A 27,922-nucleotide genomic window follows, 5' to 3' on the forward strand; every position below is an offset into this window, starting at 1 on the left:
TCATGGCCTTTTCTGTGTTCCTTCTCTCTCATTTTGCCGCCCTCCCTCCCCATTCCAGGAACATATACCACCCTAAGTCACTGAGTGAAACCCTCCTTAGAAGCCAGGCTTTACAGTGGCCCAGGCTCAGCTACCTTGCACTTAAACTCTGTGTTTGAGATATACTTGCTGTTCCTGACCATCACGCCTTTGCCTTTGTGGATAATGTTCCTTTGACCTGGAATTCTGCTTCCTTCCCGTCCATCTATCAACCTCCCTTTCCATATGGTAACCCCTTATTCATCCTCTAGGACTCAACTCAGGTATCGCACCTCCTCCTGGAAGCCGTCCTGATAACACTCCTCTGTTTACTGACAGTGCCTCATGCTAACCTCCAGCAAAGACACTCTCTTGACATTATTATGGTTAGTTTATGCATGGAACTCACTAAATATGAAATATCTTGGGGAAGGGGCAGGACTATAATTTATCTACCTATGTCACTAGGACATACTTGATACTATTATGAATTAATGGGTGTGGAGAGCATTTTATTTGCTTTAAGACTTTTGCCAAAAATAAAATGCAAGTTAATTATTTGTCTTAGCTCCTCTTTTTAAGTCTCCCAGCATTATTATATCTTGTACATATGGTTGATAATTATGGTTCTTCCTTTTCTATTTATCCTCATCATCAAATCCTAATTGAGCCCCAGTTTGTTAATGAGAACTTCAAAGATGCTCTCTGTGGATAGACTTGGAAGAAGAGGGAAGATATGATTCTTACTCTCAAAAACCTTGCATTCTGAGGGAGGTGGCTGGAAAGACATGCAGCAGTGACAGAAGAAGGACGTATGTGCCTGGTCATCACTGATATATTAAATAAACCGCAGGGGTTAATAGCACTGAACCACAGGAGTGAAGAGCAGATTCAAGCTGGTCACTGGGGATACTGGGACACACCATTCTTAGACACCTTTAAATACAAATAAATAAAAATTCAACATTGAGATACAAAGTGGATACATTATGACCCTAAATATTTGTTTGGAAATATTTTTATGTCTTGATGGTCACTTATGGCCATAAAGGGGAATAGATTTGTATTTCCACAATTACATAGGCATGGACTTTTTCTTAGGTAGGCTTCAGTCAACACTAAATAAACTTTCATTGTGCATATAACTTTATAGGATACAATCTCATTAATATAAAATACCAGTGGATATACCTACTTACATGCAGCTATAATAAGCACAAGCATACTTTTTGCTCTAATTTGTAACTTACGTATGTGTCTACATCCCCCCCATATTAACATAGGCTGTGCATTTTCAGCTTTCAGTTTGTGGTAACAATATGAAATCCATCACAGAATGTGCCATTAATTGCTTGACTATGTTCATGCTGTAGGATATTTAGGTGGTTTGTTTGCTTTTTTTCCCCCTGTGAGGGATAGCGGTGTTATGAACATTTCCATACAAATAGTATTTTTCTTTTTTACTTTTGAATGATTTCCTTGGAAGGGAGAGTATATTACCTAAAGTGGAATTAGCAGGTTAACGGGCATAAAGAGCTCTGTCATTCTGCCAGCATGCTCCCTGACGGGCCTAAGCCAGCAAACAGTATTCCTGGGAGGGTAAGAGGATCCCCATGTCTTTAGAATATCTGTACACTTTAGAACTCCTAAATTAATTTTCACTAATTCAATGGTATCCCAGCATTTCAGGAAATGAGTTCATTTGCTTTTCTGTAATTGGCTGAAGACCAGCTGCAGGGCTGTTGCTCTTTTCTTTCTTTTCTTTCTTTCTTTCTTTCTTTCCTTTCTTTCCTTTCTTTCTTTCTTTCTTTCTTTCTTTCTTTCTTTCTTTCTTTCTTTCTTTCTTTTTCTTTTTTTTAGCACTGGTTCACTCTATTTTTCTTCACATATAAGCTATACATTCTTTGCTTAGGTACCTCTCTGCCTACAAGCACAGGTTTGGGTCTCAGACTAACAAATTGTTATTATTCCTAACATAAGGAAAGATAGAACCGAGCTTTAGCACTTGGCTAATCGTTTTTCTTGAATTTGTCCTTTACCTCCAGTCTATTGCTACATTACACAAATACACCTGTCCCAGGCCCATCAATGGGCAGAGAGTTTGTGAGCTTAGTAGATTCTTAGCCGTTCCCATGGACTGGCTTCTGCTCAGGTCACTTTCTTTATCCATCACAAGCTTTTAAAAATCACCTTGTGTTGAGAAAAGAGCATGGGCTTTGAGGTTTGGCCTGGATTCAACCCCAGCTCTGCGCTGTGTAACTTGTGGAGGTTTCTTAGCCTCTCTGAGTCTGAGCTTCCTCAGCTGGATGTCAGGGAGAACAGAACCCAGTTTGGAGGCTTGTTTACAACATTAAATTAGGGTCACTCAGAATTGTCTCCTTCTACTTTGTACCCCCTGTCACTTACCTCTCACCCCTTTCTCCTCTACCTTCTAAGAGAAATGGGACCTTTTGGAGCCAATGCTAATGCCAGCTAACATGGCCCAACTTCTTTCTGTGTGCTGACACTGAGTTCTCAATTGACTGTTTTCTTCTCTCTTCCTCATTGCAGCCCTAGGTGGGTCAGCATGCCTGTGACAGAGACAGAAAGGGAGGTTCTGGGTTCATAAAACTTGCCCAAGGGTGCACAGGAAGTGGGGTGATGGCATTTGAACCCAGGGCTGTTTGCATTCAGGATGTGGGCCTTCACTACTATACATTTAGTTTCCATGGGGTTTCTTTTCTGTTGAATAGTATATACAGTGGGAGCTCATTGTTGCTTTGGTCTTGCATTCATTCGGCCAACAAACATTTGTTCTAGGCCCTGATGGAGGTGCTGGGATGTAGCTGTGTAGCACTGCTAGACTTACCTCCTGCTCCAGACCCACTGTGGGAGAGCCCAGGAGGCCGGGGCCCTGGCCAGCGTTCTGAGGGCTGCACCCTCCTCACATCCAGTGGGGGCTGTCTTATGCAGGTTTTGGCTGGCTGGTGTAGGCCAGCTCTATGATGTGGGTCTACCTTGCAGCAGAAGATTGTATTGTCAATGGTGGCTTGTGGACCCCCATGCCTGCATCATGCCACACTGGGTATCTGGTGGGACATGTCCCACCCTTGGTTGTGGCCTTGCTCGTGCTTCATCTCATGCTGCCCAGGGTTGGGTTAATCAGAGTCAGAGGCTATTGGAGAACTTGAATGATGCTTATACGTAAAAAGGAAGCCGGACTCTAGCTGAACCATAGATCTAGAATGCATAAAGACCCTAAGATTGTGAGATTCATCCTCCTCCTCATTCAGCTTGGCTGGGAATACACATTTGGGAATCATTAGCTGTGGAGTAGCTCCATCACCTTAGCCCTAGCCCCAAATTTCCTGCCCCTGCCCTTCCTCTGGACAACAACTTCTGGAGGGACTGCTCGTATAGTTCCTGATTGTCTTGAGTCACTGGAATTTTGGAAATAAATCCAACTTTCCCAGAGGTGGTGATGCCATCTGGCCTTTTCTGGAGGTTCCAGCAGATGGTTCGGGTCTGGGGAGGAACAGAGCCCTTAACAGCCTGCAGACCTCAGCCCAGTTATTGACAGGAAGTGGCCTCTGCGTGCAGACCAACCCCAGTGGGAACCCAGCTGCCAGAGGTTGGAGGGAGGCTGTTCCTTCTGCCCAGACACTCAAGATTTCACTTTGACCAGATTCTGGGTGAGCATTTCTGCACCCACCTCAGTGGACCCAGCTCCCAGTCTTCTAAGGCAGCATGTATTTATTCTCTTCAGAAATTTCCCTAAGCTCAGGGCAGATTTTTTTTTTTTTTTTTTACTGAAACACTAAACTAGGTGCCACCTTGACCCCAAGCACTTTCTGCTGGGGACTGTGCCCTTGGCACATTTACCTGCATGGAATGTGGTCTTCCTGCTTTCTCAAAGAGGCTGCATGCAAGACCTGGCTGAGCAGGAGCTGTGTGTCATATGGAGAATATGACCAGTCAATTTTCTTTCTACGAAATGAAGTGAAACTATTATTCATTGGGCACCTAAGATACGCTGCTCAAGCATGGTATTTCAATTTTTAGTTAGCAATTGTGATTGTCCTATTGCTTCATGAACCTGCCATCTGAGCCCTGCCAGGTAGGCGGCCTGGAGGACTAAACAGGGTGGGGTGTGTCTCAAAATGTGGGGGAACCTGGGTTTCAGGAGAATAGAGAGGGAGGAGGAACTACATACGGAGGAACTGTCCTGGTCTCCAGTCCCGAAGAGCTGAAGCCATTCACACAGCTCTGAAACTGGACTTGCAGGTCTGTGTGTATTCCTTGACCGCTGACCTTATTAGAATAAAGAGTTGGTTTGAGGTTGAGTCTGTGGTTCTGTCTTAAGGATTTTGTTGGGTTTATTTTGAACTTAGCCTTGAAGAGATTCCAGGGGAGTTTTAGTGGATACTGGACTGCTGTGATAACTTAAGTGATGCTGAAATTGTTGAGTTAATTGACACCTTAATCAGCCAGGAGGTAGAACGTAAAACAGTGGGAGGGAACACCCAGATGTTTTTTAGAGGAAGAAAATATTAGGTGCTGCCATTTATGTATCGTGGGACTTTGCTTAGTTACTTAATATCTCCAAGACTTTGGTTCATCTTCTAAAGAAATTCGAATAAAGATAGTTACATTTCATGAGATTATGGCGAAGTTTAAATGAAATAATGGCTCCAAAAGTAGACTTATATTTTTACTACCGTTATTATTAACTGCAGTTTGTCAATTGTCTACTATTTACCCTATGATTTATTTTGAACACATGCATATAAACATCTAATATGTATCAGGTAAGGTTATGTTTGTTTATTAGTAATAAAGATGAAGAGGCTTCAGACTTTCTCTCAAATATCTCATAGTGTGGTAAGAAGGTAAAATACTAGCATTACAATGCAGTAAGACTTGCTTCAGTGTTAGAATGCATGAGGGTCATATTAAAGGAGTGTGGGAACTTATCTGGAGGAGGCAGGGTAGGCTCTGTGGAGGAGGTAACTTTGATCTGAGCCTTAAAAAGTGGGAAGAGTAGTTTGAGTGTAACAGTTAAGAACAAGAATAGGCTGAAACAAAATGGAGGATTTTGGGGGCTGATTTTTCATGGAATACCAGAGGCTAATAGCTTCTGGTTAGGTTGATCCAGCAGCTCAAAAGATGTCATCAAGGACTTGGATTCCCTTGGCTTTTCTGTACTGGCTTGTGCAGTGTCGGCTGCATCCTCAGGTTCCACCTGGTGATCCTTCAGCAACTTTAGGCTCTCCTTTTAAAAGGGCCATGCTAGAACTCACATATATTTTCCATTTTGTTTAGAAGAAGTGGGTTTCCTGATGTTTCTTCAGGAAGAAAGGGGATGCTTCACTTTCCCAGAGCCCCCAGCAAGACTCATCTTGGGTCTCATTTGCTCTAGTAGGGCAACAAGTTTTTTCCTGAACCAATTATTGTGCCATGGGGTGAGGTGGATGATTGGCTTGGCCAACAGAGCCTTTACTTACTCAGAGGGAAGGGTCAATGTCATGGTCAATTCCACAGGGCTCATCATAGGAAGAATTGGTTTCCCAAAGGGTCAGAAGAGCATGGATTCTTGGCAGCATGGAGATGCTAGCTCTCCACTACAACAGCAATGGGTATTTATAGTTTGCATTTGAGGTGAGAAAATAGAAGGAGGCAGATGTGATTGTTGAGTGCCTGGAATATGGCTGGTTAGTGTGATGGAGAAGCTGAATTATTATTTTTACTTATTTAAATAACTGTGTAGTTAATGGCCATGGCATTGGAGAACACAGCTCTAGACTCTAGAGAGGATTTAACAGGAATATTGAGTGAGTGGAAATGAGAGAGGGAGAGAAAGAGAGGGAGAGAAGGAGGGAGAGAGAGAGAGAGAGAGAGAGAGAGAGATTAAACCTGAATGTCTTGGTTTGGGGGACAATTGAAAGAATTCACTCAGATCATTTCTCTTTTCTGTGATTGGATGAGTAACTCAGAAAATAGAACCCCAGATTGAAAAGCTAGTGACCAGAAATGAGAATAGAGACTTAGGCAAGGGCCAGATTGAGAAGGCCTATTTACCTCACTATTCACATTAGACTTTGCATTTTAGGAAATGGGGAGTCATTGAGGATTTTGAGGAATAACATGATCATATGTGGATGTTAGGAAGGAAACCTGGCACATTTTATGAACACTTAGATGAAGGGAGACCAATCAGAAGGCAGGTGCATTAAGGCTGATGAGAAAGGATGAGAATTTGAACTTGGGAAGAAGTAGTGTCGATGCATAGAAAGGTGAGGTATGGAAATCAGAGGCAGAGTAACAAGATGGATTTGCATGAGGTATGAGAAGGATTCCTGGGTATTTGGCTTGGACAACTGAATAGATGATTACACCCTCTTTGAAAAGCAGCATTCCAAAAAGGAGGGGCAGGTCTGTGCAGTGATGAATACTCTTTGGGACATGTGGGGTATAGCACACCTGTGGGACAGTGTCTGAAAGGTTCTTAATCTGTTCCTTCCAGTTTACATTCTATGTATGGACATTAGGCCTACATAAATTACTAGAAAAAATTCCACATGCATAATGGCTATAAACCTTAAAAGCTGCACATATTTTACGAATGGTGTTTCTGGTACCTTTTTGTCATAACTAATCACCCCAAAAGTAGTGGTGTAAAAGAAAAACATTTTATTATGTTCATAGATTCTGTGGGTCAAGGATTTTTACTGGGTATGGTGTGTACAATGTGTGGGTGAGCGCAGGGAACTTTAGACCTGATGTTGAGTGTGTTGAGTGGACACCTAGCAGAAAGCCACTTGCCTTGACATCGCTGTGTCCTATGGTGTCCCCAGAGATGTGGCAGGAGCAGGAGTTGACGAGGCTTGTCAAAGTGCAAAGCCATTTCTCTAGGTTTTCCCCATTGTGTTTTGTTCTATTCCGGAATGAAGGAGCCTCCACGCCATGGAGTCATGAGTGACAAAGTCCTTCAATTAGTGCAGTAAGTAGTAAGTACCCTTGTTAGCACAGAAATCACATTCAATAAACCCATTTGCCTACTTGCATGTTTCTTCCCTATTGGACTGAGAGTCTCTGGAGAGAAGAAACTATGTCTAACCTATGGTAGCTTCTGGAGCAGAGCCAAGTATGTAGTAGATGCTCAGTGCAAGATTATTTGAGTAAAATAACCTTGAATGAAGGTTAAATGGAAGCAGTGCTGAACACCTGGGCATTTTTATGCTGTCTCAGGCTAGCGTGAGGTACAAACTTGTTTCTGCTTCCTTCTTTATTCTGTCTCTTTGTCTCAGAATCCAATCAGCTCTGCTGTGCTTCTTACTCCTCTAGAACAGGAATCTGATCTGTCTCTGATTTCCATGGGATTTTTGTCTGTGTGTGTGTGTATGACAGTCCCTGTCCCAGAACAGAGGCTTTAATTCCCACTATCACCTTGTGTACTTCATGTCATGGAGGGAGATTGTTTAGACCAGGGTCAACACACAAGAAGGACTGCCAGCTCCCTGTCCCCTTTTCCTTGGCAGGTCTCCCTGGCCTGGACTCTTTGGCTGTAGCCAAGATATGTAAGGAACTGAATTTTTACAGAGACATTTTGCAAAAGATATATTTTTCAGGCCATAGATTCTTAGTAAGAGGAAGGACAAGGAGATATGATCAAATGTGTGCTGGTGAATCAATACAAATAAATTATGTGTTCTTTGTTGTTATGTCTTAGGTTACATGAGAGAGGGCTCTTAAATCATCTGCCATCAGCCCCTGGAAGTTCTGCTCCTTTCCCGTGAGTTATATGGAGACAAAATCCAGGCTTGTGTTATTTTAGGCTATCCAGATAATTTTCCACTGGAAATATTGGTGTGGCTGCTAGAGGAATGCTGTCCATTGCAAAAAACCGAAGGGGAGCAATTCTTCTCTGGGTCTGGCAAGGCCCTGATTATGCCCTAAATATTTTCTACCTCTAATGTCTGGGATTTATGAACACCCTTCTGCTCGAATGGATGGCCCTTTTACTATGATATATGGTACAGACCTCTGGAGTTTTGATCAAGAGCTTGAGCAGATTAAACTCTATATCCCCTCCCCACTTCCCACCACACAAATGGCATAGCCCTTCATCTGTTATGCCTTGGGATGTGACCCAGTTTTCTGCTGTCCTGGCTTAAGACCTAGAGCAAAGCCAATTAAGGAAGAATATGGGAGTCTGGGTGACCCACAAGTGAGCTCAGGCAGGTGGTTTGTGCAAGGAGCCCAAGAGGTGGCCAGACGTATAGGTGAGGACAAAGCAATGTTCATTCAGGGGAGAAGATTCTCAGAAGTTCAGGCAGCTGAGCAGGTGGTGACAAACATGCCTTTCAGTCCTTTAGGAAGATGGGCAAGAGCAGGATGGGGCAGGGAGACAACTTTGGCCATGAGCACATTTCAAGAAAGAAAGAATGTATAGATTGAGGGAAAATAAGTTGGAAACTCATCCAGCCAACCTGAGGGTGGGCTGTGTGAGTGTTGGAGCTGGAGTTGAAGCGCAGGCCTCGGAAGTGCAATGAAGCACATTGACATCCTGAAAACTTTAGAGTCATTTTTGACTCTGCTCATTTCTATTACGCCCTATTTGTGATTTTTAGTAACAACTTTCACAGTTTCCCCCCCTTTCTTCCCTTCTTTCCATTCCCAATTGAGGCCATAGCCTCAATTCAGACCTCTTATTTCTTATGTTTGGACTATTGCAGTATCCTTCTCCCTGGGTTCCCTGCTGTTCATCTTCACTGGTCCACCCTTCACATTATAAAAGTTTTGTTTTCCAAATGCAGGTGCCAGTGAATCATTCACTTGCTGAAGCACATTAGGCAGCTCCATGCTGTCTACTGAGTACAGTTGAAACTCTAACCAGATGTGGTAGGCAAAGTAATGGCCTCCCAAAGATGCCCAAATCCTAATTCTTGGAACCTGTTAATAGGTTATGTATGGCAAAGGGGAATTAAGATAGTAGATGCAAGTAAGGTTTTAACCAGCTGAGTTTAAGATAAAGTGATCATTTGGGGTTATCTGGCTGGACCCAATGTAATCAGAAGGATCTTTAAATGGGGAAGAGGGAGGCAGAATAGTCAGAGACAGAGTGATATGTTGTGAGAAACTCAACTAGCCATTTCTGGCTTTGAAGATGGAAGGGAGCCATGAGCAAAAGAACGAGTACAGATTCCAGAAGCTGGAAAAGGCAAGAAAACAGATTCTCCCCTAGAGCTTCCAGAGGGAAGGTAGGAACATAGCACTGTGAACACCTTGATTTTCACCACTGACACTCATCTGGGCTTCTGGTCTCCAAAACTGTAAGATAATACAGTTGTGTTGTTTAAAGCCACTGCATTTGTGATCATTTACGGCAACAGTAGGGAATTTGCACAGCTGGTATTTAAAAACATAATGATCTGACCCCAGTCTAGGTCTCTATCTCCTTCTCCTTCTCTGTGCCCCTGAAGCTCCAGCCTAAATAAACTCTGCTCCTGCAACATAACAGGCAATTTCAGCCCAACTATGTTTTCTCATGTTGCTTCTTCAGCCTGAAAAACTTTTTTTGCCTTCTTCACCTACTAAAATTAGCCGGATCAAATACTACCTGTTGTAAAAATTTTCAGGGGGGTAATCCTATCCTTTACCCCAGTTTAGAAATCACTTGTTTTTATTACATGCCAACCTTGCAGGGTTTCCGCATGACTCACATGAAACAATAGGTAGAGTGTCTTCAGCCAACGTGGTGTCAGACCAATTTTGACTTCCACTGAACGTAGCTGTACAAATGTATATCTCTTTTCTTGCCCTGAAAATGCCTTAGGTCAGGAACTTTGTGTCTCTTATTCCTCCATCCTCTGCAGTATTTAACATAGTATGTTGCCTGTAAGACAGACTTCGTACTAATTTGTAGGATGGAATAAGAGATGGGCTGTGATTGATACCATATCATGGATTGGGTGATAAGTCATTCGCTTCACCTTTGGGTACAGGGATCTGGGGCGTGTTGGAGATTGTCCCAGGCTCTGGAGATATAGTAACAGGCAAGATAGATGTGTTCACTCTGAGACATCGCACATTGTGGTCAAGTTCCTGCTCTTGGTTTCACTTGAAGCACCTCGGGCTGGTAGCTACTTTGAATCTGGAGAATAACTAATCCCCAGAAAGCCCACAGGGTTCAGAAGGCAGAGTGGCCTAGCTGAGAGCTCTTTCAGTTCCTGAGACTGAAGTGGGAATGATGGCTCTGAGAGGAGCAGCAGAGGGATGGAGAGTGTGTGTGCCTGTCGGCAGCCCTGCAGAGACAGGCCCTGAAATTGAAAGGGACAAGTGGGTCGGATCACACACAGGAAGAATGGGCTGGATGGGCCTGTGATCTCTCCATTCTAAGGCTGTCAATGCGTGTCCAAACAAAGCAAACAACACACTCAAGGACCTCCGGCCTTTTATCTCTACGTCAGTGGGAGGCCTGCAGAAGTTGCTCTTTATTTTGTGAGCTTCAGATTGTCATTACTAAAGAGGCGACATGCTCCCTCTTGGAGACATAGATTTTTTTCTACTCAGGTGGCAAATGACCTGGTTTTCTCAGAGACTGGGGATGGAAGGGACCTAATGTACACCAAGGACTTACTGCTGACCTGGCAGAAGATACCTGCTATCAAATCCTCACAGCAGTCCAGTGAAAGGAAGGACATTGGCTTAGTTTTCCAGATGAGGACACTGAGACTCAATGGGGTAAGCCTGCTGCCCAAGGCCACACCGAGAGCAAGTTTCAGAGCCTGGATTCCACACCAGGACTGTCTGGCTTACAGCTTCTGCTCTTTTTCCCAAGGACACAAATTGTATATGTTTCCTCTGTGTTGATGATTATCTCTAGAAGCTTCCGTCTAGTGGCTTTGGAGCTACCATTTCATCTTTCATCTGCTCACATCTATTTCTGCTCCTGGCTCTCTCCACAGGGGGGTGGCCGGATGGAAGGAGTGAGGGCATCTAGGAAGGGACAGGTTCAGACTCCATTTGGAGCTGATTAACCCTAGTTTTTGTGAGCTGTCATCAGAAATAGAGATGTCATCATGTCATTGTGGCAGGGAGTTCTGTGGTCATTTGATCCCACCCCATTACTGGACTGCATGCTACCTAAATCATTTCCAAGAGAAGGTTCTCTCTCTCATGTTCAAAGTCCCATAGGGAATGAGAGAGAATGGATTTTTAATTCATTTTTAATGGCTTGTTACACAAAACCAAAAGAAAACCCCCACTATTCTATAGCTATTTTTTTCACAAGCTCCTTGTTTCAGCAACACTGAATTTTCATTTCCTTGCTCTGTCACTTGCCTTATTGAGCTACCAAATTCTGCAAAGTGCTTTCTTAACAATGGACCCATTTTAAATAGGGATGACTCATGCTTATTCATTTCTGGTACCTCTCATCCCTTCCTTGGGTCTTGCAGGAATACACAAACCTGTGGCCGGGTGCCAATTCCTGCCTCTGCCTTGCTGTATGACCTGGACAGTTTCCTCACCTTGACAATGTGGGTAATACTATCTACCTTTCAGTGTGGTGGTACCCATTATCTGTGTAATGAGTGTAGAGAACCGAGCACAGTGTTAGGCACCTAGTAGGTGCTCAGTGCATGTTAGTAGTCCCACCTCGGTCCTTCCTGTATTTGTTGTGCTGTTGTCTGAACTACTCTGCTCTATCAAGTCATGCTTTAGTATATGGATCTAGTGTTTTCTTTAACCTACATTCCATCAGGTATAAGTATACACTTTTGTCCTCTTCAGAAGTTTCTAAGGAATTTTAAAAAATGTTTAAAACTTCATACAGTCATATTTTAAGAGGTTTCTTTCACCAACTTCCCTCCCTGCCCTTGTGTGTCCTTTCTTTCACCCTCTTGTAGACATTCTTGAAGTTCTGTCATAAGCCACTTTAACCTCTCCCTTCTGGAGAGAATTGGCAGTCTAGCTTATCTAAGAAAAAGACAACCTTAAAGAAGCTTACAGAAAACTCCAGATAAAAGAGGGCTGGGAATTTTCATTTGTTCCCCATCTCTTACACCTGTCATCCTCTATTAAGAGATTTCAATTACCCTAGGTCAGATTCATCTTTTCCTCCTTTGAATACCTATGTTGATGCTTTCAAGTTAAAGAATGTGTTATATCTCTGTTGGTTAATAGGAACCATGTCAAGGAAGAGCATAACAGTACTCTCAGAGTATAACAGTGAACAAAACAAGGTTACTCTGCTGAAGGAGCACATAGTCTAATGGTGGAGATTTTATATATATGTATATACACGCAAATAGAAAATTATAATATAACTTGTGTGTAGCATAATTGGAAGTATGTGCGACATGTTAGAGAAATATGGATTAAAGGGGAATCAGTTCTGTTTTGAAGGACAGTTGGGAGCAGAGTGTTGATAATTTTCATTGGGAGCATTGAAGAATGAGGAGAGGTTCAGATGGAGGGTGGGAGGAGGGCTTTCAGAGGACAGAGCCTGTGCAGGAGTGTGGGAAGAGGGGACAGGGAAAAAAATGGGTGTTCAAGAGCAGCTGGAATTTAGATGTCATTTTGGGGAAAGTGGCTATAAAAGAGGGTTAAAATGTCAACTGGGGCCAGATTGAGAAAGACCATTTATGCTGGGATGAGGAATTTGAAGTTGATCTTAAAGGCAGTATGAAGCTGCTAGAGATTATTTGTCAGTAGGTAACAGGATTCAGCTGCTGCTTTAGAAAAGTCATTGTAGTGTAAGGATGGCAGAGAGGTGAAGAGCAAATTTCAGTAAACTAGTTATTCTGAAGGCCTTTATAGTCATCTAGCAGCTAAATCCAATGGGCCATTCATAATCTTTCTTGCGTGTGAGCGGTCAGCATTTCATGCAGCTGAGCACTCCTTCCTCCTTGGAACACTTTCTTTCCATGGCTTCCGGAGCACACAGTCTTCCGGGTTTCCTCTAATCTCCTAGACCATCCGTGTCAGTCAGTGAGGATCTCTGACTCCAGGTATCTCTAAGACGAGATATTGAATGCGGGAATTGATTACGGTGCTGGAAGGGCTGGAGGAACAAGAAAGACAAAGGCAGTGTTGCTCAAAGATTGCTAACTGCAGAAACGATTACACCCTGCACTGGAAGAGAGAAGCACAGGAGAAGACCCAAGGGTCTCTGCCACCCAGATCCCTGCAGCGTGTGCTGAGCTCAGTGAGCAGGAGTCCAGGAGCCTGCAGTTTCTGTCACCGAGGCCCAGAACCACCGCTTCTGCTGCCACCAGCTCTGTTGCTGCTATGGAGTTGTCACCAGACACCAGACGTGTGGAGACAATAGGCTTTTCCTTTTCACCAGTCCCCACAAGTATCTGTGCCACCCCAACCCCTGACCCACCCTGCTCTCCATTGGCAGAATCAAATTAGAAGCCAGATAACAGGAGAATCTTAGACATAAAATTATCAGGGTCCTGAATACTTCTAATACTAGGCAGGAAAGTGGACCAGGAGTAAATAAACATTAACAATCACCTCTTTAGCTGCCTTGAGCACCCGTTTCCACCCCCTATTCATAAGTAAACCCCCATTTTTGTGGTGGTTCAGTCGTAGCATAAGAGGCTCCAAGTAGCTGGGTATCAGTTTCAGTGGCTTGTTCTGTGGAACCAGGTGTTTTGTCTCCTGGTGACAACTTCCTCCTTAGGAACCAAGACTTCACTACCAACAGAGACAACGGTTGTGGGGACATGAAGAAAATATTCTGTGATGGCTTCTTGGGTGTAATCATGAGAGGGCCAGTCCCACCTTTGCCCCTGGCCTCCCAGACTTTGATGTTTTGGCCATACAGGGGTTGAATCCATGTCCTAGAGGACAGCAGCACAACCTCACAGAGTGTTTGCTGTCAGCTTGTTCTATCATTGAGTCTTTGAAAGTCCACCAACCATTGCATCAAGTCAGCTGCTTCTGGGTGGTGAAGTTTATAGTAAGACCAGTGACTCCCATGGACATACCCATCATTGTGCTTCATTTGCTGTGAAATGGGTTCCTTTGTTAGAAGTAATGTTGTGTGGGATACCGTGACAGTGAATAAGGCATTCTGAAATGGAAAGATGTTGATTCTAGCATAATCAAGGCAGGTGGGAAAGCAATTCCAATGAAGAGAAATTGCACTCTCTACATGATGGGAGGGGTGCAATGTAATCGACTTGCTGTCAAGTGCCATCATGAGCTCTTAGTGTTGGTTCCTGATGTTGGCAGGTGGGTAACTCAGCAATGATAGTATCCGCATCAGCCTTGGTGAGGGGAAGTCCATGTCAGGTGTAGGCAAAGCCTCTGTTTCTGCCGCAGTGGGCACATTTATACATGAGCCCACAGAGAATCTGGGGAAGCAGGCTTCCTGGCCTCAACAGAAGACCATTTTGTCCTTCTGATAACTGAGTCTCTCCTGTAGTAAATACCATTCATGAGCATTCACACAGGACACAGATGGCCCCTGTGTCGATTTTGAGAGGTCCAAACACATGCTGGTTTCCCTTCCTGAATTCTCTGATCTCCAAATGCTGAAACGCCCCAGCTTTCTATTGTCACATCTCTACTCTATCCATACTTCATTTGTTGGTGATCTGTTCTAGTCTCATGTCTTTAAATACCACCTAGTCACTGACAACTCAAAAATTGATGTTTTTAGCCTCAGCTTTCTTCCCTGGACTCTAGACTCATTTATCCAGCTGACCATTTGACTTCTCCATTTGAACTCTCTTAGGATTCGCAAACTTAGTATGCAAAGCTGAACTTCTAATCTTCACTCAAACTTTCTTCTATAGTCTTCATCTCATAAAATGGCAACTCTATACTTCCAGTTGCTCAGTCCTGAATGATGAGGGTTATTCTGGACTATTCTCTTTCGTTCACATCCCATTTCACTTTGTCAGCAAATCCTCTTGGCTCTGCCTTCAAAATATACTCACCCCATGCCCCTATCCCTGTCCGCTGCGGTTGCTCTGGTCTAACCCACACCAGGTTTCACGTGGATGATTAAAACAGGATCCTAATTTACTTTTGTCCCCTTTCTACCTTTCTCAGCACAGCAACCAGAGGGGTCCTGTGAAAAGTTAAGTCCTCCATTAAAATCCTCCAACAATTTCCCATCTCAAGAGACAGAGTCTTTACATGGTTCACAAGTTCAAGCAAGATCTAAGCCTCCCAATGTGTCCCTGACCTCATCTCCTACTATTCTCCCCTCTTAGCACCAACCTCATTAGCCTCCTCACTGTTTTCTTTTTTAAATGCCAGCCACACTTCTGCCTGAGGATCTTTGTGTTCACTGCTTCCTCTGCCTGTGATGTTTATTGCCCACACGTCACATGACTTAATCCCCCATCTCACTCGGTTGTTCACAGAGGACTTTCCTGGGCTCCTTATTTATGCTGCAGCCTAAATGCCCCCAGCTACCCCTGCACATTAGCGCTTATTCTTCTGTTGACTGGCCCCGCCACCCCCAAAGGACTCACCATCATCCGAACACAATGCCATCTACCTACTTCTTTACCTCCCCTGCCGGGAAGTAAACTTAATGACAGCGAAGAAGCTGCTTTATTTTCCTCACCGCTGGATCCACTGCACTTGGCACACATGAAGCATTTCATACATATTTGGTTAGTGAATGAATGAAAAAAATTATGGGGACCTGCAATTGGATGATACAGCGGAGAGCAACATGTTTCAGGAGACTCAGGGTTTAACTTGTTGTGCGTTGGATAAGGGAGGAGTCAAGGCTCATGCTGAGGTTTTATCTTGAGCCAGAGTTGATGATATGCATGACACATGGCAACTTTGGTCTCTCTTACACTGTCTTCTCAACTGGGCTGCAGACTCACGGAGGGCAGGGAGCACTGTTTATGTTGTTCTGACTTTGGCACATGCCCAGTGCCATTCTGGATACCCACCAGGTGTACTTGTATTGGGGATCAGTTGGGCTGTGCACCATGAATATTGCGTTTCTGTTCCCTGTGGGATTGCCCCTGGGAGGGGGAGGACCCGGGGATTCAGACTCTACTGAGACTCCAAAATATACTCTTTGGTAGGTGATCCCTGAGGCATGTGTCTTAGTATCCTTGTTAGGTTACCTTTTTCAACTACTCTGGTAAAGAAAGCCACGGGGTCTCTTCCAATTGGCGGGACACAAAGAACTACCAGGAAGGGGCAGGAACAAGGTGGTGAGAGGTGATGGGGAAGTGGAGGGGCACATACAGAGAATGCTGTGGATTTAAAGGCACCAAGACTTCAGGAAGGTTTAATGAACTAAAGTAGTTTCCCTTCAGGGTGAACTTTTACAGGCATTAAAGTCCTCACTTCACTGAATATGCTGGTGGGTGAGAGCATCCTAGTGATTTACAAATGTGCAGATTATTTCTTATCCTTTCAGAGGACAGGATTTCCTGGGGGTCTTCCTGCTTCCTTCTGAAGCTGAGTGCAGGTGCCAGGTGAGCCCACCAGGTCTGACCTGCAGCCTCCTGCATTGCCATTGGGGTCTAGAATGGATGGCTATGTTGAAGAAGGAGCTTAGCAACTCTTTTTCCCCCTTTGAATTCCCCCTTTCCCTCCCACCCAGTGAGCATTAGATGGAACCCTTGTCTCCTGAAGAATAATTATCATACTAGTAACTCATATTTGCATAGTACAGCTTATAAAGCAGGTCAGCTGCCCTTGTTTGATTTGAATCAGCAACCTGGTGAGGCTGGCAGGGGGAAGTGTATCTTTATCCCAATTTTAGGAAATTGGAGCAGATTCTGAAAAAGTAAATAAGTTGTCCAGGCTCGCATAGTAGCCTATGGTAAGATTGGGTTTAGAGTACAGCCCTCTCTTGGCAAGGGCTCTGGTTTTCCCATGTCCCCCACAGTAGCCCCACCCCGAAGGACCCAGCTGGACCCAATGCGATAAGTGAATATAGACACAGGGAAATGGAGAAAAATTCTCAGGCGGAACAGAGACTGAAGCTTCTTTGCAATTCTGAGTGTGGGTACCTCCTCTCATTAGGAAGTGGGTGGTGGGAGTTGTGTGGAAAGCTCCCTTACCCCTCAAATATCACTCACCCTAAGCCTGCCAGGGACTTGGACACCGTAGTTCAAATACTGATAATCCTGGGAGGCAGCAGGTTCAGGCAGCAGATTTCACGAGGAAAGGAACCATTTCCATTTTGCTTTTTTATCACCAAGAATCTTATGCAATGCTGGGAATAACCAGGAATAGGTAAGTGAAAGAGGAAGGGGGGAATGAGAAATGGAGACATTAGTTACCAGCAGTGAGTGTGTCTAAAGATCAGGCAGTCAGCAGAAGGCTGGCCTGAGCATCTGGGGGCAGCAGAAGTCACCAGCCATCTGGGAACAAGATGATAGGAGGTGAATGGTCAACAAAGACAGCACCAACTGATTTGTAAGAGACCGGCCATGTCCCTTATTGTCACCTTATTATATTAGTCCCTTATTACAATGTGGTCCTTAATATACATGATTTATATATATGATATATGATATATACCATATATATCATATATATATATATATACACACACACTATATATCCATAGCAAGTCTCTTATTATAGTATAATCTCTCATGTCACCACTGTCTTCATTCTTATAAAACTTTTCATAAGTTGATCACAAGTGCTCTCTGTATCCTTTCTGTATGATTCCATTGTTCTTTTTGCCTTCTTTCTCATGGAGGAAAGAAAGGAAGAAAGAAAAAGGAAGGAAGGAAGGAAGGAAAAGAAAGAGAAAGAGAGAGAGAGAAAGAAAGAAAGAAAGAAAGAAAGAAAGAAAGGAAGGAAGGAAGGAAGGAAGGAAGGAAGGAAGGAAGGAAGGAAGGAAGGAAGGAAGGAAGGAAAAGAATAGGAGAGCGGGAAGGAGGGCAGGTTTGTTCTGTTTTTGGAGAGTGAGATTCTTACCATGCTTTAAGTCCCAGATCATATAATCTCTCCTTCATGAAGACTTGGCTGATTACATTTTCTGGACTTAATTGCTTCCTCTTCTCGATTCTTACAGCACATTATCTGCACCTCCCTCATACATTTATCATCTCATCCCCTCTTTTATTGTCATACATTTATAATTCATCCAGTAGGGATTGTGTAGTGCCTGCCATGTGTCAGGCATATGCTAGGTATTGGGGATGCGGAAACCCAATTTCTAACCTCGAAGAGGTCACAGTCTAACAGAGAAGGCAGACATATGGATAAGTCTCTTTAACCCAATGTGTTAAAGGCTATAAGAGATATATGAACAGAGGTTTCTTATTTCAGAGAAAATGTAAAAATGGCAATTTAAGGTTATGTGTGTATGTTCATATGTCTATGTGTGTGTATGTGTGTGTATATATTTATATATATTCTCATAAATAAGTACTAGCTTTTCTAGCTATATTCACATATACACTCACATACATACCCAGGGACTTCACTACTCTATGTGTGTGTGTTTGCATGTATATGGCTTACATTAGGAGGGAAGTGCTATTTACTCAGTAATTATTCTAATTTATTTTTATTTCTCCTGTTTAAAACCTCTCCAGGACTGTAGCCAGTTAGACCAAAAAGTTACTTATTTGACAAAGTTTATTGCACAAACCTGAGTCTCCCAGTAATCTGTCTAGTTCTTTTCTTATTACACATCTGTTTCCTTCTTTTTCCTCCCAGAACAAAGAAATCAAAAGTTATCTTCACTCCCTGGGCTTTGGGCCCTGGATCCCTGCCCCCAATTCCTGGAGTTTAGCAGGTGACTTTCTGATTCACATAGGAGATGCTCAGTAACTATTTGTGGAATATGTGAGTGAGTGATAAACTACTCGAGAGCAAGGGCATTTCTTTTTCATTGCTGCTCATTAATTACCTTGCGCACAAAGAGCCCACGTGAACATTTGCTGCACGGAGAAGCATCATGTTAGAGTGCAACAGGCGTGAGTCATACAGCCCTGGGTGGGAATGCTGCCTCTGTCTCTTGCAGGTTGTACCTTTGGGGTAATTTGCTTAGCTCTCAGGGCTCAGTTTCCTCATCTGCAAAATGGGGATATTTTATAACATCTGCTCAGTCTCAAAAATTTGTTGTGAGGTTTGAGACACATCCAGTGTAATATTCAGCACATAGTAGGGTTCAGTCAGTGTTTTCTTTCTGCTTTTTTTCTTTGAATTTGAGTGTTCCCTCTCATCTGGGGACCTCTACTGAAGGGGAGTCAAGTTGGCCTTTATTATGGACCCTCACCCTTCCTGCAGGCCATCGGGGATTCCAGAGGCACATTCACATTTTCCCAGCAGCCTGGGGCTTGTGGTTAGGTGGGTTTGTGTCTAGTTTTCCTCTCTGGTAATTCCCTCCTGAGTGGTGAGAGAAGCCAGGAGTGGCCAAGCTTTCTTTTGCTTTTGGTTTTGTTTGCATGACACAGAATGTCTTAAGGGTAAAGACTATAATAGCAAGTCTTCATAGCTTTGTTATGTCCTTCTGTGCTGGCTCCAGTGGAGAGGAAGCTTCCAGCCTGCAATTCTCAGTGTGGTGACCTTTCCTCCAGGGCAGGGGCGATTTTGCTGAGACATCCTCCTCCTGCATCTCCTACTCTCTGCTTTCTTTATTAGTTTGAACTCAAGGCAAAGGAAGGGATGCTCTTCTTGATCAGGATCTCAGCAAGGTGGGGTGTGGGGGGACTGCGGTACATGGTTGGGAAAGAAATCAGGATGTGATGGAATAGTTCTCAAAACGTGGACCCCCAATTGCCACAGGAAGATTTCTGGATCCTGCCCAGAATGCTGACATTAAACTCACTAGGCGTGGGGCCAGAGACTCTGTATCACTGCTCTCCAGTGACTGTTAGACTCAAGCTTCACTCATGGAGTGGGAAGTATAGTGCCCTGGGGAGCTTGGTCAAAGTCACACATTATTGGGACTTAAACTTGAGTTACTTCCTCTCTCCGTGACTCAGTTTCCTCATCTGTAAAATGAGGGTAGTAGAGAAAATTACTGCCATCCCATTCTAAAGACTGCGATTTACTGCCAAAACACCACGATCTTTTATTAACTCAAAAATGACTATTTCTAGGAACATTTGACAGGCTGAGCCTACCTGCTAGGGAGACAGAAGTACAAAACACGAACCCTACCTCAAATTGTTAAAAATTGAGTTGAAAAGGTAGCTGATGTGATATAGTGAAGCTATTAAGATAGTGTTTTATGTATCAAATTATATTCTCTTTCTCTTCAAAAGAGAGAACTTGGATGGCCGGGGGAGTCTTGGGAGGATGCCTGAAGAAGGTGGATTGTGAGCTATTCTCTGCACAGTAGTGAGGCTATGCAGATGATAGTAAGAGCACTGGACACAAGCAATGACACAATAACACAACACACCAGAGAGAAGCAGAGTTGTGAGAATGGGTCTGGCTTGTTTGCAGCACCTTGAGATACTTCGACTGCTAAAGCAGGGGACAGTTTCCCGAGAATTGGGGGAAAGTGGTTGGAAGAGTGAGGGTGGGCCAGACTGTGAAGAGTCTTACATACCAGCTGAAGGAGTCAGGGATTCATCATTAGACAGGGGGAGCCAGTGAAGATTCCTAATCAAGAGAGCGCATGAATTCCAAGACAGAATTGAAGCTGCCTACCACGAAGGCAGAAATAATATTCACAGAGGTTTGGAAAGGTGTGTTTGTCTGGATCCTCCAACAGGCAGACACGAAGATGAGATTAGACACAGAAACACAGTAGGGACAGACGACATGGAGGGAGGGAAGGAAAGAAGGGGAGTCTCTTGGTCCCAACATTCCCTGGAGTTACTTTGCTCATTCTATTTACATGGGGTCATAATGATCTGGTTATGGGTTAAGTCCAAGCATTGGGTGAGGAGACCGATAGAACGAGAATGGCTCTGGGTTCATAGAAGGGTGGCCCAGACCCAGTTATTTGTTAGAAACTCTAGTACAAGCGGAACTCTTACCCCCAACATCTCTTTCTTCTCTGTGGACTTTGCACTTGTTGGAGGTTGTTGCAGGACCATGCAGGCTTGATATTGGGAGAAAATGCAGTTCTGCCTTGCTCCTGCAGCACTCGAGACAGGGGTTCTGACCAGCTCCTAGAGGAGCATAGTTTTGAGTTTGTTTGTCCAGCATTTCAGACGGTTTGCATATGTATAGCCACTGTGCTTTTACATACCGACTGTGAGAGTGACTTCATATAAAAAGTAAAGTAAAATAAAGGGGCGAAACTTGTTGTATGTTTGTGCATGTGTATTACTTCAACAAAAACAGGAATTATCTGGCACATTGCTAGTATCTGGTTAAAGAGTGTGGATAAGTCCCTTGCCTTCATTAGCCTCTGATTTAATTTAATGAATGAGGTAACTCATAATGAAGGGGAGAGGCAAGGCCCCCTGCGTGACCGTGAATAGTTCTTTGCATGGGATTCATTCTGTGCTGTTCTGCTGTGCTAATAGGACAGGTGGCTTAGCAGATCCTACTGTTCTACAAAGAGCCGTGTCATTGGTGTGTGTCTTGGCCTGGCTGTTTGGCAGCCCATCACTCCCCAGCACAGGAATCAATCGGAGAGGAGACCGATGCGCCCTCCAGTAATGGTCCTGTAGAAAAGTGAATGTCCCACACCAACTTTGCCATGGACTCTCTTTGACCTGTAATGGGTCACATCCTTGCCTCTAATTCTTTCTTAGTTCATGTAAAACAAATGGAAACAGAGCTGACCATCCCATGGGGTGCTGGATGAGAAGAAGTATCAAAGTGAGGATTTCATTATCAGTTAAATGCCATAAAAATGTTCCATATAATGGCTGATTATTTTTCTTTAATTTAACATGGATACCTAAAATGGGAAAGCCCCAACTTGGTAGCAGAAATTCATTATCTCGGAAAGAGTTTAATGGCAGCTGTGCAAATGAACTGGAGGAAGTTAAATTGTGGAATGGGAAGGAGCTGAGAAAAGTGAAATGAGTTGTGCATTAAATTTAGATAAACACAATTATGTGTAACTGGATTATCATGCGTGGAGGCAGACACTGTATATAAGGCACCTGCATTTTGATTAAAATCGATGCTGGCGCATGCGCTTAGAGTCCTTGTAGGTGTGGAGTTGTTCCTGAGCCACTGTCCAAGTTCACGAGGGGCAGGCTAGGGGATGTCTTATATCCAAGTTCCCAGCTGGAGGAGTTTAAAGGGCATAGAACCAGACTGACCAGCCCAAAGCCATTCCAGCAAACTGCTAATAGGCAGCTCCAGCTCTCTGATAGTCCAGCTTCCTTCTGGGTTTTGTAATTTCAACTGGAGTCAGGAAAGTGGTCCTGGAGTCCAGTGGAGTCTAAATGACCTGCTTACTCTGTGGTGGGGACAGATGCTGCATGATAGGTGACATGCGTCTGGTTGTATTGGGCACTGGACAGATGGCATCAGATCATGTTGGGCACCTGCCTGCCATTCAAGTATCTGTGGCCATAGTAATGGAAACACTAAATCTCTTTGAGCCTTTCTGTAGCAGAATGAGGCCCAGTTCCCTCTTACCCTCTTAGCCCGAGCGTGCGGATCAGAGTTATCTTTGGATCAGAAGCAAGCCCACTCTCAGATCTCCCGGTGGACGTAACAGAGCCAGCCAGCCCCTGCCTGACCTCAGAGGAGGACAGATGTGGAGAAACAACTGTCAATTCCCAGTTCGTTCCTGTGGGCATGATTTTATTTTAAATGCAGAGCATCTTCAGGATTAAAATAAATGCTCCCAGTTATGGGGATGCATTAAATTAATACGTTTTCCCCTTGCTTGATCGTATGATAACCACCCACTGAGCAGACCCACTGAGCCTTCTTCTGGGTGGTTTGAGATGCACTGTACATTGTTACACAAACTAAAGTAAGCTTTCTTTTTCTCCCCCTTTTGCTCCTCTCCTCTGCTCTCCTCCTCACCCCCTTCACAGGTTATACTTATCCTGACGAAGCTGTACGACTTCAACCTGGGGAGCGTGACTGAGAGTTCGCTTTGGAGGTAAGAGGATTAGAGATTCTTAAGGAGCTCCTTGGCTTGGCTCATGTGAGAAATGCCAGCTAAGACACCAGGAATCCTGTTTTGAAAGGAGCAGAAGATGGGCCCCCTCGTGGAAGCCCGCTTTAATGTTCCAGGTGGAACTGATGGCCCACACCTGGGAATTGCCACAGCACTTAGCTTATCTCTTGTGGGGCCGGTCACACGTTGTCCTCAGCAATGTTGTTGCTTCTGTGTTCCTGCGGTGTCACATTCTTCTGGACGAATGTAGTCTGGCTGGAGAGATGGGGGGAGGGTGTGCCTGATTCAGGGAGAGACCCTGTGTCATTGTGGATAAGAGGTCACCTGTGGGAGGGATACTCAGCCTGGGTGTGCCTGTTTTTGGTCCTTTGTGATGTAAGCTGCCGTAGTTCTTGAGAAGCCCCCACTTGCAAGAACAGACCCATGTGGGATCAGGTCTGTGCATCGACTTTCATGATCCTAAGCTTTCGTGGGCTCCTGCCTCTATAAAATAATAATATCAAAAGATATTTCATGAGTGCATTGATATAAAGACAAATGTGTTAAAGCAGTTTGTTTTACCGTAAAATTTCATTGTTTGTTATGATTTTCAAAGAGTGCAAGTGTTTGTGTCTGAGGCACTGCCCATTGTGCGTGCTAGGTAAGTGCGTGCTGGAGGGACATGGGGCACAGGGGACAGGCAGAGGATGGGGGTGTGTGGGTTAAGGCAGACAGGGCTTTCACGAAGCTGTGAACCTAGGAGCTTCTCTGCATAGGGGATGCCTGCATGCTCACCTTCCCGTGTACCTCCTCACACGCACATGCACACTCACGCTCAGGCCCATAGTCACACTGCCTGCAGTCACACAGGCAGCGGCAAGTTTCATCAGCCACTGTGAGTCTGCATCTCACCCTCCATTCTTATTCTATCCGTGACATTCAAGAGGCTGTGCATGTATCCCACTGACCTTGTCCTTTGTACACACAGGGAAGGATGCTGACACAAAAGGCCATTCACTTGGCTGTGTCATCACCCCAGAGCCCTGTCCTGGGGTTTCCTTGGGTCCTGGAGCAGAAGGGCCTGGGGTGTGAGTTGTGCACATCTTGCTGCTTCTTCATCTGACTTGTTTATTTGCAGAAGACTGGCCAGGGCCTCTCTGCCACGGAGGGGGAGCAGTTACAACGTCTATTAAATATTTAGGGGTTAATTGCTCCTATCGACTGAGGCCTGCCTCCATTTGCACAGGTTGTCCAAAACCTAATTTTGCTGCTCATTGAAAATTGGCAGGGCAATAAGTAGCCAGGGTGCTTGAGGACATGAAAGCGTGCCTGTTTGCACTCACATGGGACTCCCGGGGAATCGACCCTGAGGTCTCATGACAGTGATACTGTGGTGACCTGTTAAGCCTGACTCCCATGCTGTCTGCTGGGGGCAAATAACAAAACAAGCCAGAGAATCCCATCCTTGCAATGGGAGACAGCATCCAAAGTTTCAGGAGAGATTGTCAGCCAGGCAAAGCCTGGGAGCCTTGTGACCAGGGGGGCACACAAGGAACCCCATGTGTGCCCCACGGTCATCAGCTAGTATATGCACTGGTGTGTACAAAAGACAGTAGGAAGCTGAGTGGCTTGAAGGGCATCCTAATGTCCAGTTGACAGGATTCAAGCCCAGTTTGCTCCCCACTGCCACCACTCCCAGAATGCTCTGTGACTTTGGGAACGTCATTTTACTGCTCTTTGTTAGTGTCCCACAGCTGCCGTAACAGAGACCACAGCCTGAGTGGCTTAAACAGCAGACGCTTATTGTCTCCCAGTTCTGGAGGCTGGAGGACTGAAGTCAAGGGGTTGGCAGGGCCACACTCCCTCCAGGAGGCTTAGGAGGAATTCTTTGTCTCTTCAAGCTTCTGGTGGCTGTTAGCATGCCTTGTGGCTGCATTGCTTCAATCTCTGTGTGGCTTTCTCCTCTGTCCCTTTGAGGACACTTGTCGATTATTTGGAGTCCACCCAGATAGTCCAGGATGATCTAATCTCAAGGTCCTTAATTACACCTCAAAGAACACTATTTTTCAAATAAGTACCCCATGATAGGATCTGGGGGTTAGGACATGGACATGTGGTTTTTGGGTGGGAGCACCATTCAACCCATTTCATTCTCTAAGTCTCAGTTTCCCCGAGTGGAAGTTGTTTATAGTACAGAAGCTACCTTTGCTCCAGCCACACTGTCCTCATGTTCCCTGCACGGACTGATCTATTTTCCCCAGAACCGTTGCCTCTGGCTCTTCCTCTGCCTGACGTCTCTCCTATCAGAGGCTGGCTCTCCCTCACTCCCGCCCCCCCTTTGTTCACCTACTGGGTGGGGCCTGTCCCCAGGACTTTACATTCCATCACTCCTTAAGACTTCTCACCTTCTGGCATGCTAAATATTTGCTCACTGACTTACTGATGCTCTACCTATACCTACTTAACATCTAAGCATGTAGCGAGAGATTTTTTTTTCCATTTTCATTTAATGCTGTATTCTCAGCACCTAAGGAAGTATCTGGCAAACAGAAAGGACCTCAAAAATGTTTGCTCAATAAATAAATTAATGGGTAGATTGCAAGGATTCAATGAAATGATAAATGAACAAACAGGACAGTAATTCACATGCAGGAAGTGCTCACTCAGTTGTAATAATTAATGATTGCCATAACCCTCTGTGTTTGTATAGTTTTCATTTCATTATTGACTTTGTTTATAAGGCTCCTTTGATTCAGGCATCCATGTGATGGAGATTGCAGGGCATCAAGGGAATGGATTCTGTGCTTCCAGGACTTAGCTGAGACTTTTAGGGGGTGATGAGAGGGGACGGGGGTGAGGGGGAGAGTGATTTAACATGCTGTCCCTTGTGTTAACTGAAGGGAATTGGACTGTCAATTCTACCTAGTTAAAGATGTTCTTTTGTAGGCAAGATTTTCTGACCTGGATGTTGGAATGATGGGTGAGATGCGATTTTGCAAATGGAAAGTGGAAAAATGTTGCTGGTGTAGGGAAAGGGCCAGGCAAGGCTGGGCTTCAGGAGAGAAACTGGTTGTTGGACCAACTAGGAAGTGTGGGGCCTCCCCAGGTTCACAGAAGGGCCAAGCCCAATGGGTTATTCACAGCAGAGTTTACAGATACCAGATTCCATGTGGTGTGACCTCTCAGGGACTTGAAAAGCTGGTGGCTATTATAGGCTTTCCCGCTGGATAATTGTTATATGGGAATGTATTTTTATTTTTGTGTTGTATTTCAGAAGGTTCACGGGCCACATAAATCCTGGTTTAGGAACCTGGATGGAGTATGATGGAGGAGAGGGGCTGTTCCTAAATCCGGTGGGATTTTCCAGCTTGCTGTGCCTCACAGGGAGTCTTCTAATGTTTTATTTTCTTCCCTGCTCAGCCCCTACAGATCCCTGTCTCCCACTCTCTTTTCTACTGATGATGATGCATTTTACAGTTAGAGCCTAGAGCACCATGATATTCCTTAGTAATACAGTGTGCAGAGAAAAGAAACTAAATTAAACATGCACCCTTTAGGTTTCATAATTTGGCCCAACATGCTTAACCGAATTGAAATTGAATTTGGTGATTCTTCAATTTTCTGTGTAACAGAGGAGCCTGGAGCAGTAGCTGTCACAGCAAGATGACATTCCCTGCCAGGTGCCACTGTGATATAATTATTTGCCTTACTGGATTAATAATTCAGAGGCCATCTACTTCTAAATAGACAAGACTGTTTAAAAGCATTCAGCAGCGTAGTAGCATCTTGTGCCTTTGTGACACTCTTTCTGGAACTCCTTGGTGCTTTAATATAGGAGGTGGTTCAAGTTTCGTCTCCACCCACAGAAGGATGACAGCATAAATGGCCATCAGCACAACCACCTGTTGGCATCTCTTAGTCAAATAACAATATACATATAGGATTTCAAGTTTAGAGAATTAATGAGGTCAGGCGATGACTTTTTAAAAAGAACCAGCGTTTCAGTATCAGAGTATTTTCAGCCCATAGTGTGTCAGACTAGGGGGCTGCCCATCAATCAAGTAATTTGGGGCCCCAACTCTATTAGATTTAGTAGAAACCTGACTCAAGGAGGAGTGATGAGTCAAGATGAAGCCTTTGGGACTGATGGTCTGGGTTCAAGTTCATGACTTTCCCACTTAGCCACAGGGTGACCTTGAACAAGTTTCTCCACCTCCCTGTGCCTCCATTTCCTTATCTGTACAATGAGGATTATATTAAAACCAACCTCCTAGAGTGGTTATGATATTTCAATAACATGAAATATGTACCTTTCCTAGAAAATGCTTGGCACAGAGTGCTATGTATGCAGCACACTTGGGGAAAATCAATCATCATGTAATCCACCTGTAATTGAACTGCTTCTCCATGCTAGTTCCTTACCTAAGCTATCTCGTGCTATCCTTTACAGCAGACCTGAGAGCTGGGTATCACTGGCCCCGTTTTACAAATGAAAACATGGAGCACTTCAGGGGTTAAATGACTTGCCACATATCATACAATGAATAAGTTGAGGGGAGAGGGGATCCAGGCCGAAGGTCATACATCTGAGAGCAGGGCCCTCCCTGGCTTCTGAACTTGACTCTTTCTATAGCGTCACATGTCCTCCTAAATGGAAACTCTGTAGCTGGGCAGAGATAACCCTTTACTTCTTGTCTCTTCTATTCCCATGGAAAATAGGCGACTGATAGCTGGTGTGCAGGCATCGTGGACTCAGTGACTGGACCATGGTCTCCCTCATTCCTGTGACATCAGCATGTATCATAGGCTTTGGTGCCGTCTTCATGCTCCTCTGCCTCATTTGTTGACATTCATGGTTCTCAATTTGGGAGCGAGAATGTCACTTTCTCTGGAAGTGGCAACTGTGATAAGGCCAATTATTCCACAGCC

At 44.4% G+C, this 27,922-nt stretch overlaps 1 protein-coding gene across 1 annotated transcript in view; it reads left to right on the forward strand.

Moving 5' to 3' along the window:
- The window catches only part of SORCS3 (sortilin related VPS10 domain containing receptor 3), a 559,312-nt gene that overhangs the window by 148,534 nt on the left and 382,856 nt on the right, over window positions 1–27,922 (forward strand). The window contains exon 2 of the mRNA XM_037159520.2: window positions 22,929–22,996. Coding sequence (XP_037015415.2) covers window positions 22,929–22,996 — 68 coding nt within the window. The remainder of the gene's footprint in view (window positions 1–22,928; window positions 22,997–27,922) is intronic.

This window comes from Artibeus jamaicensis, unplaced genomic scaffold (assembly GCF_021234435.1).
Source record: "Artibeus jamaicensis isolate MK-2021 breed Jamaican fruit bat unplaced genomic scaffold, CSHL_Jam_final contig_490, whole genome shotgun sequence".
NCBI lineage: Eukaryota > Metazoa > Chordata > Mammalia > Chiroptera > Phyllostomidae > Artibeus > Artibeus jamaicensis.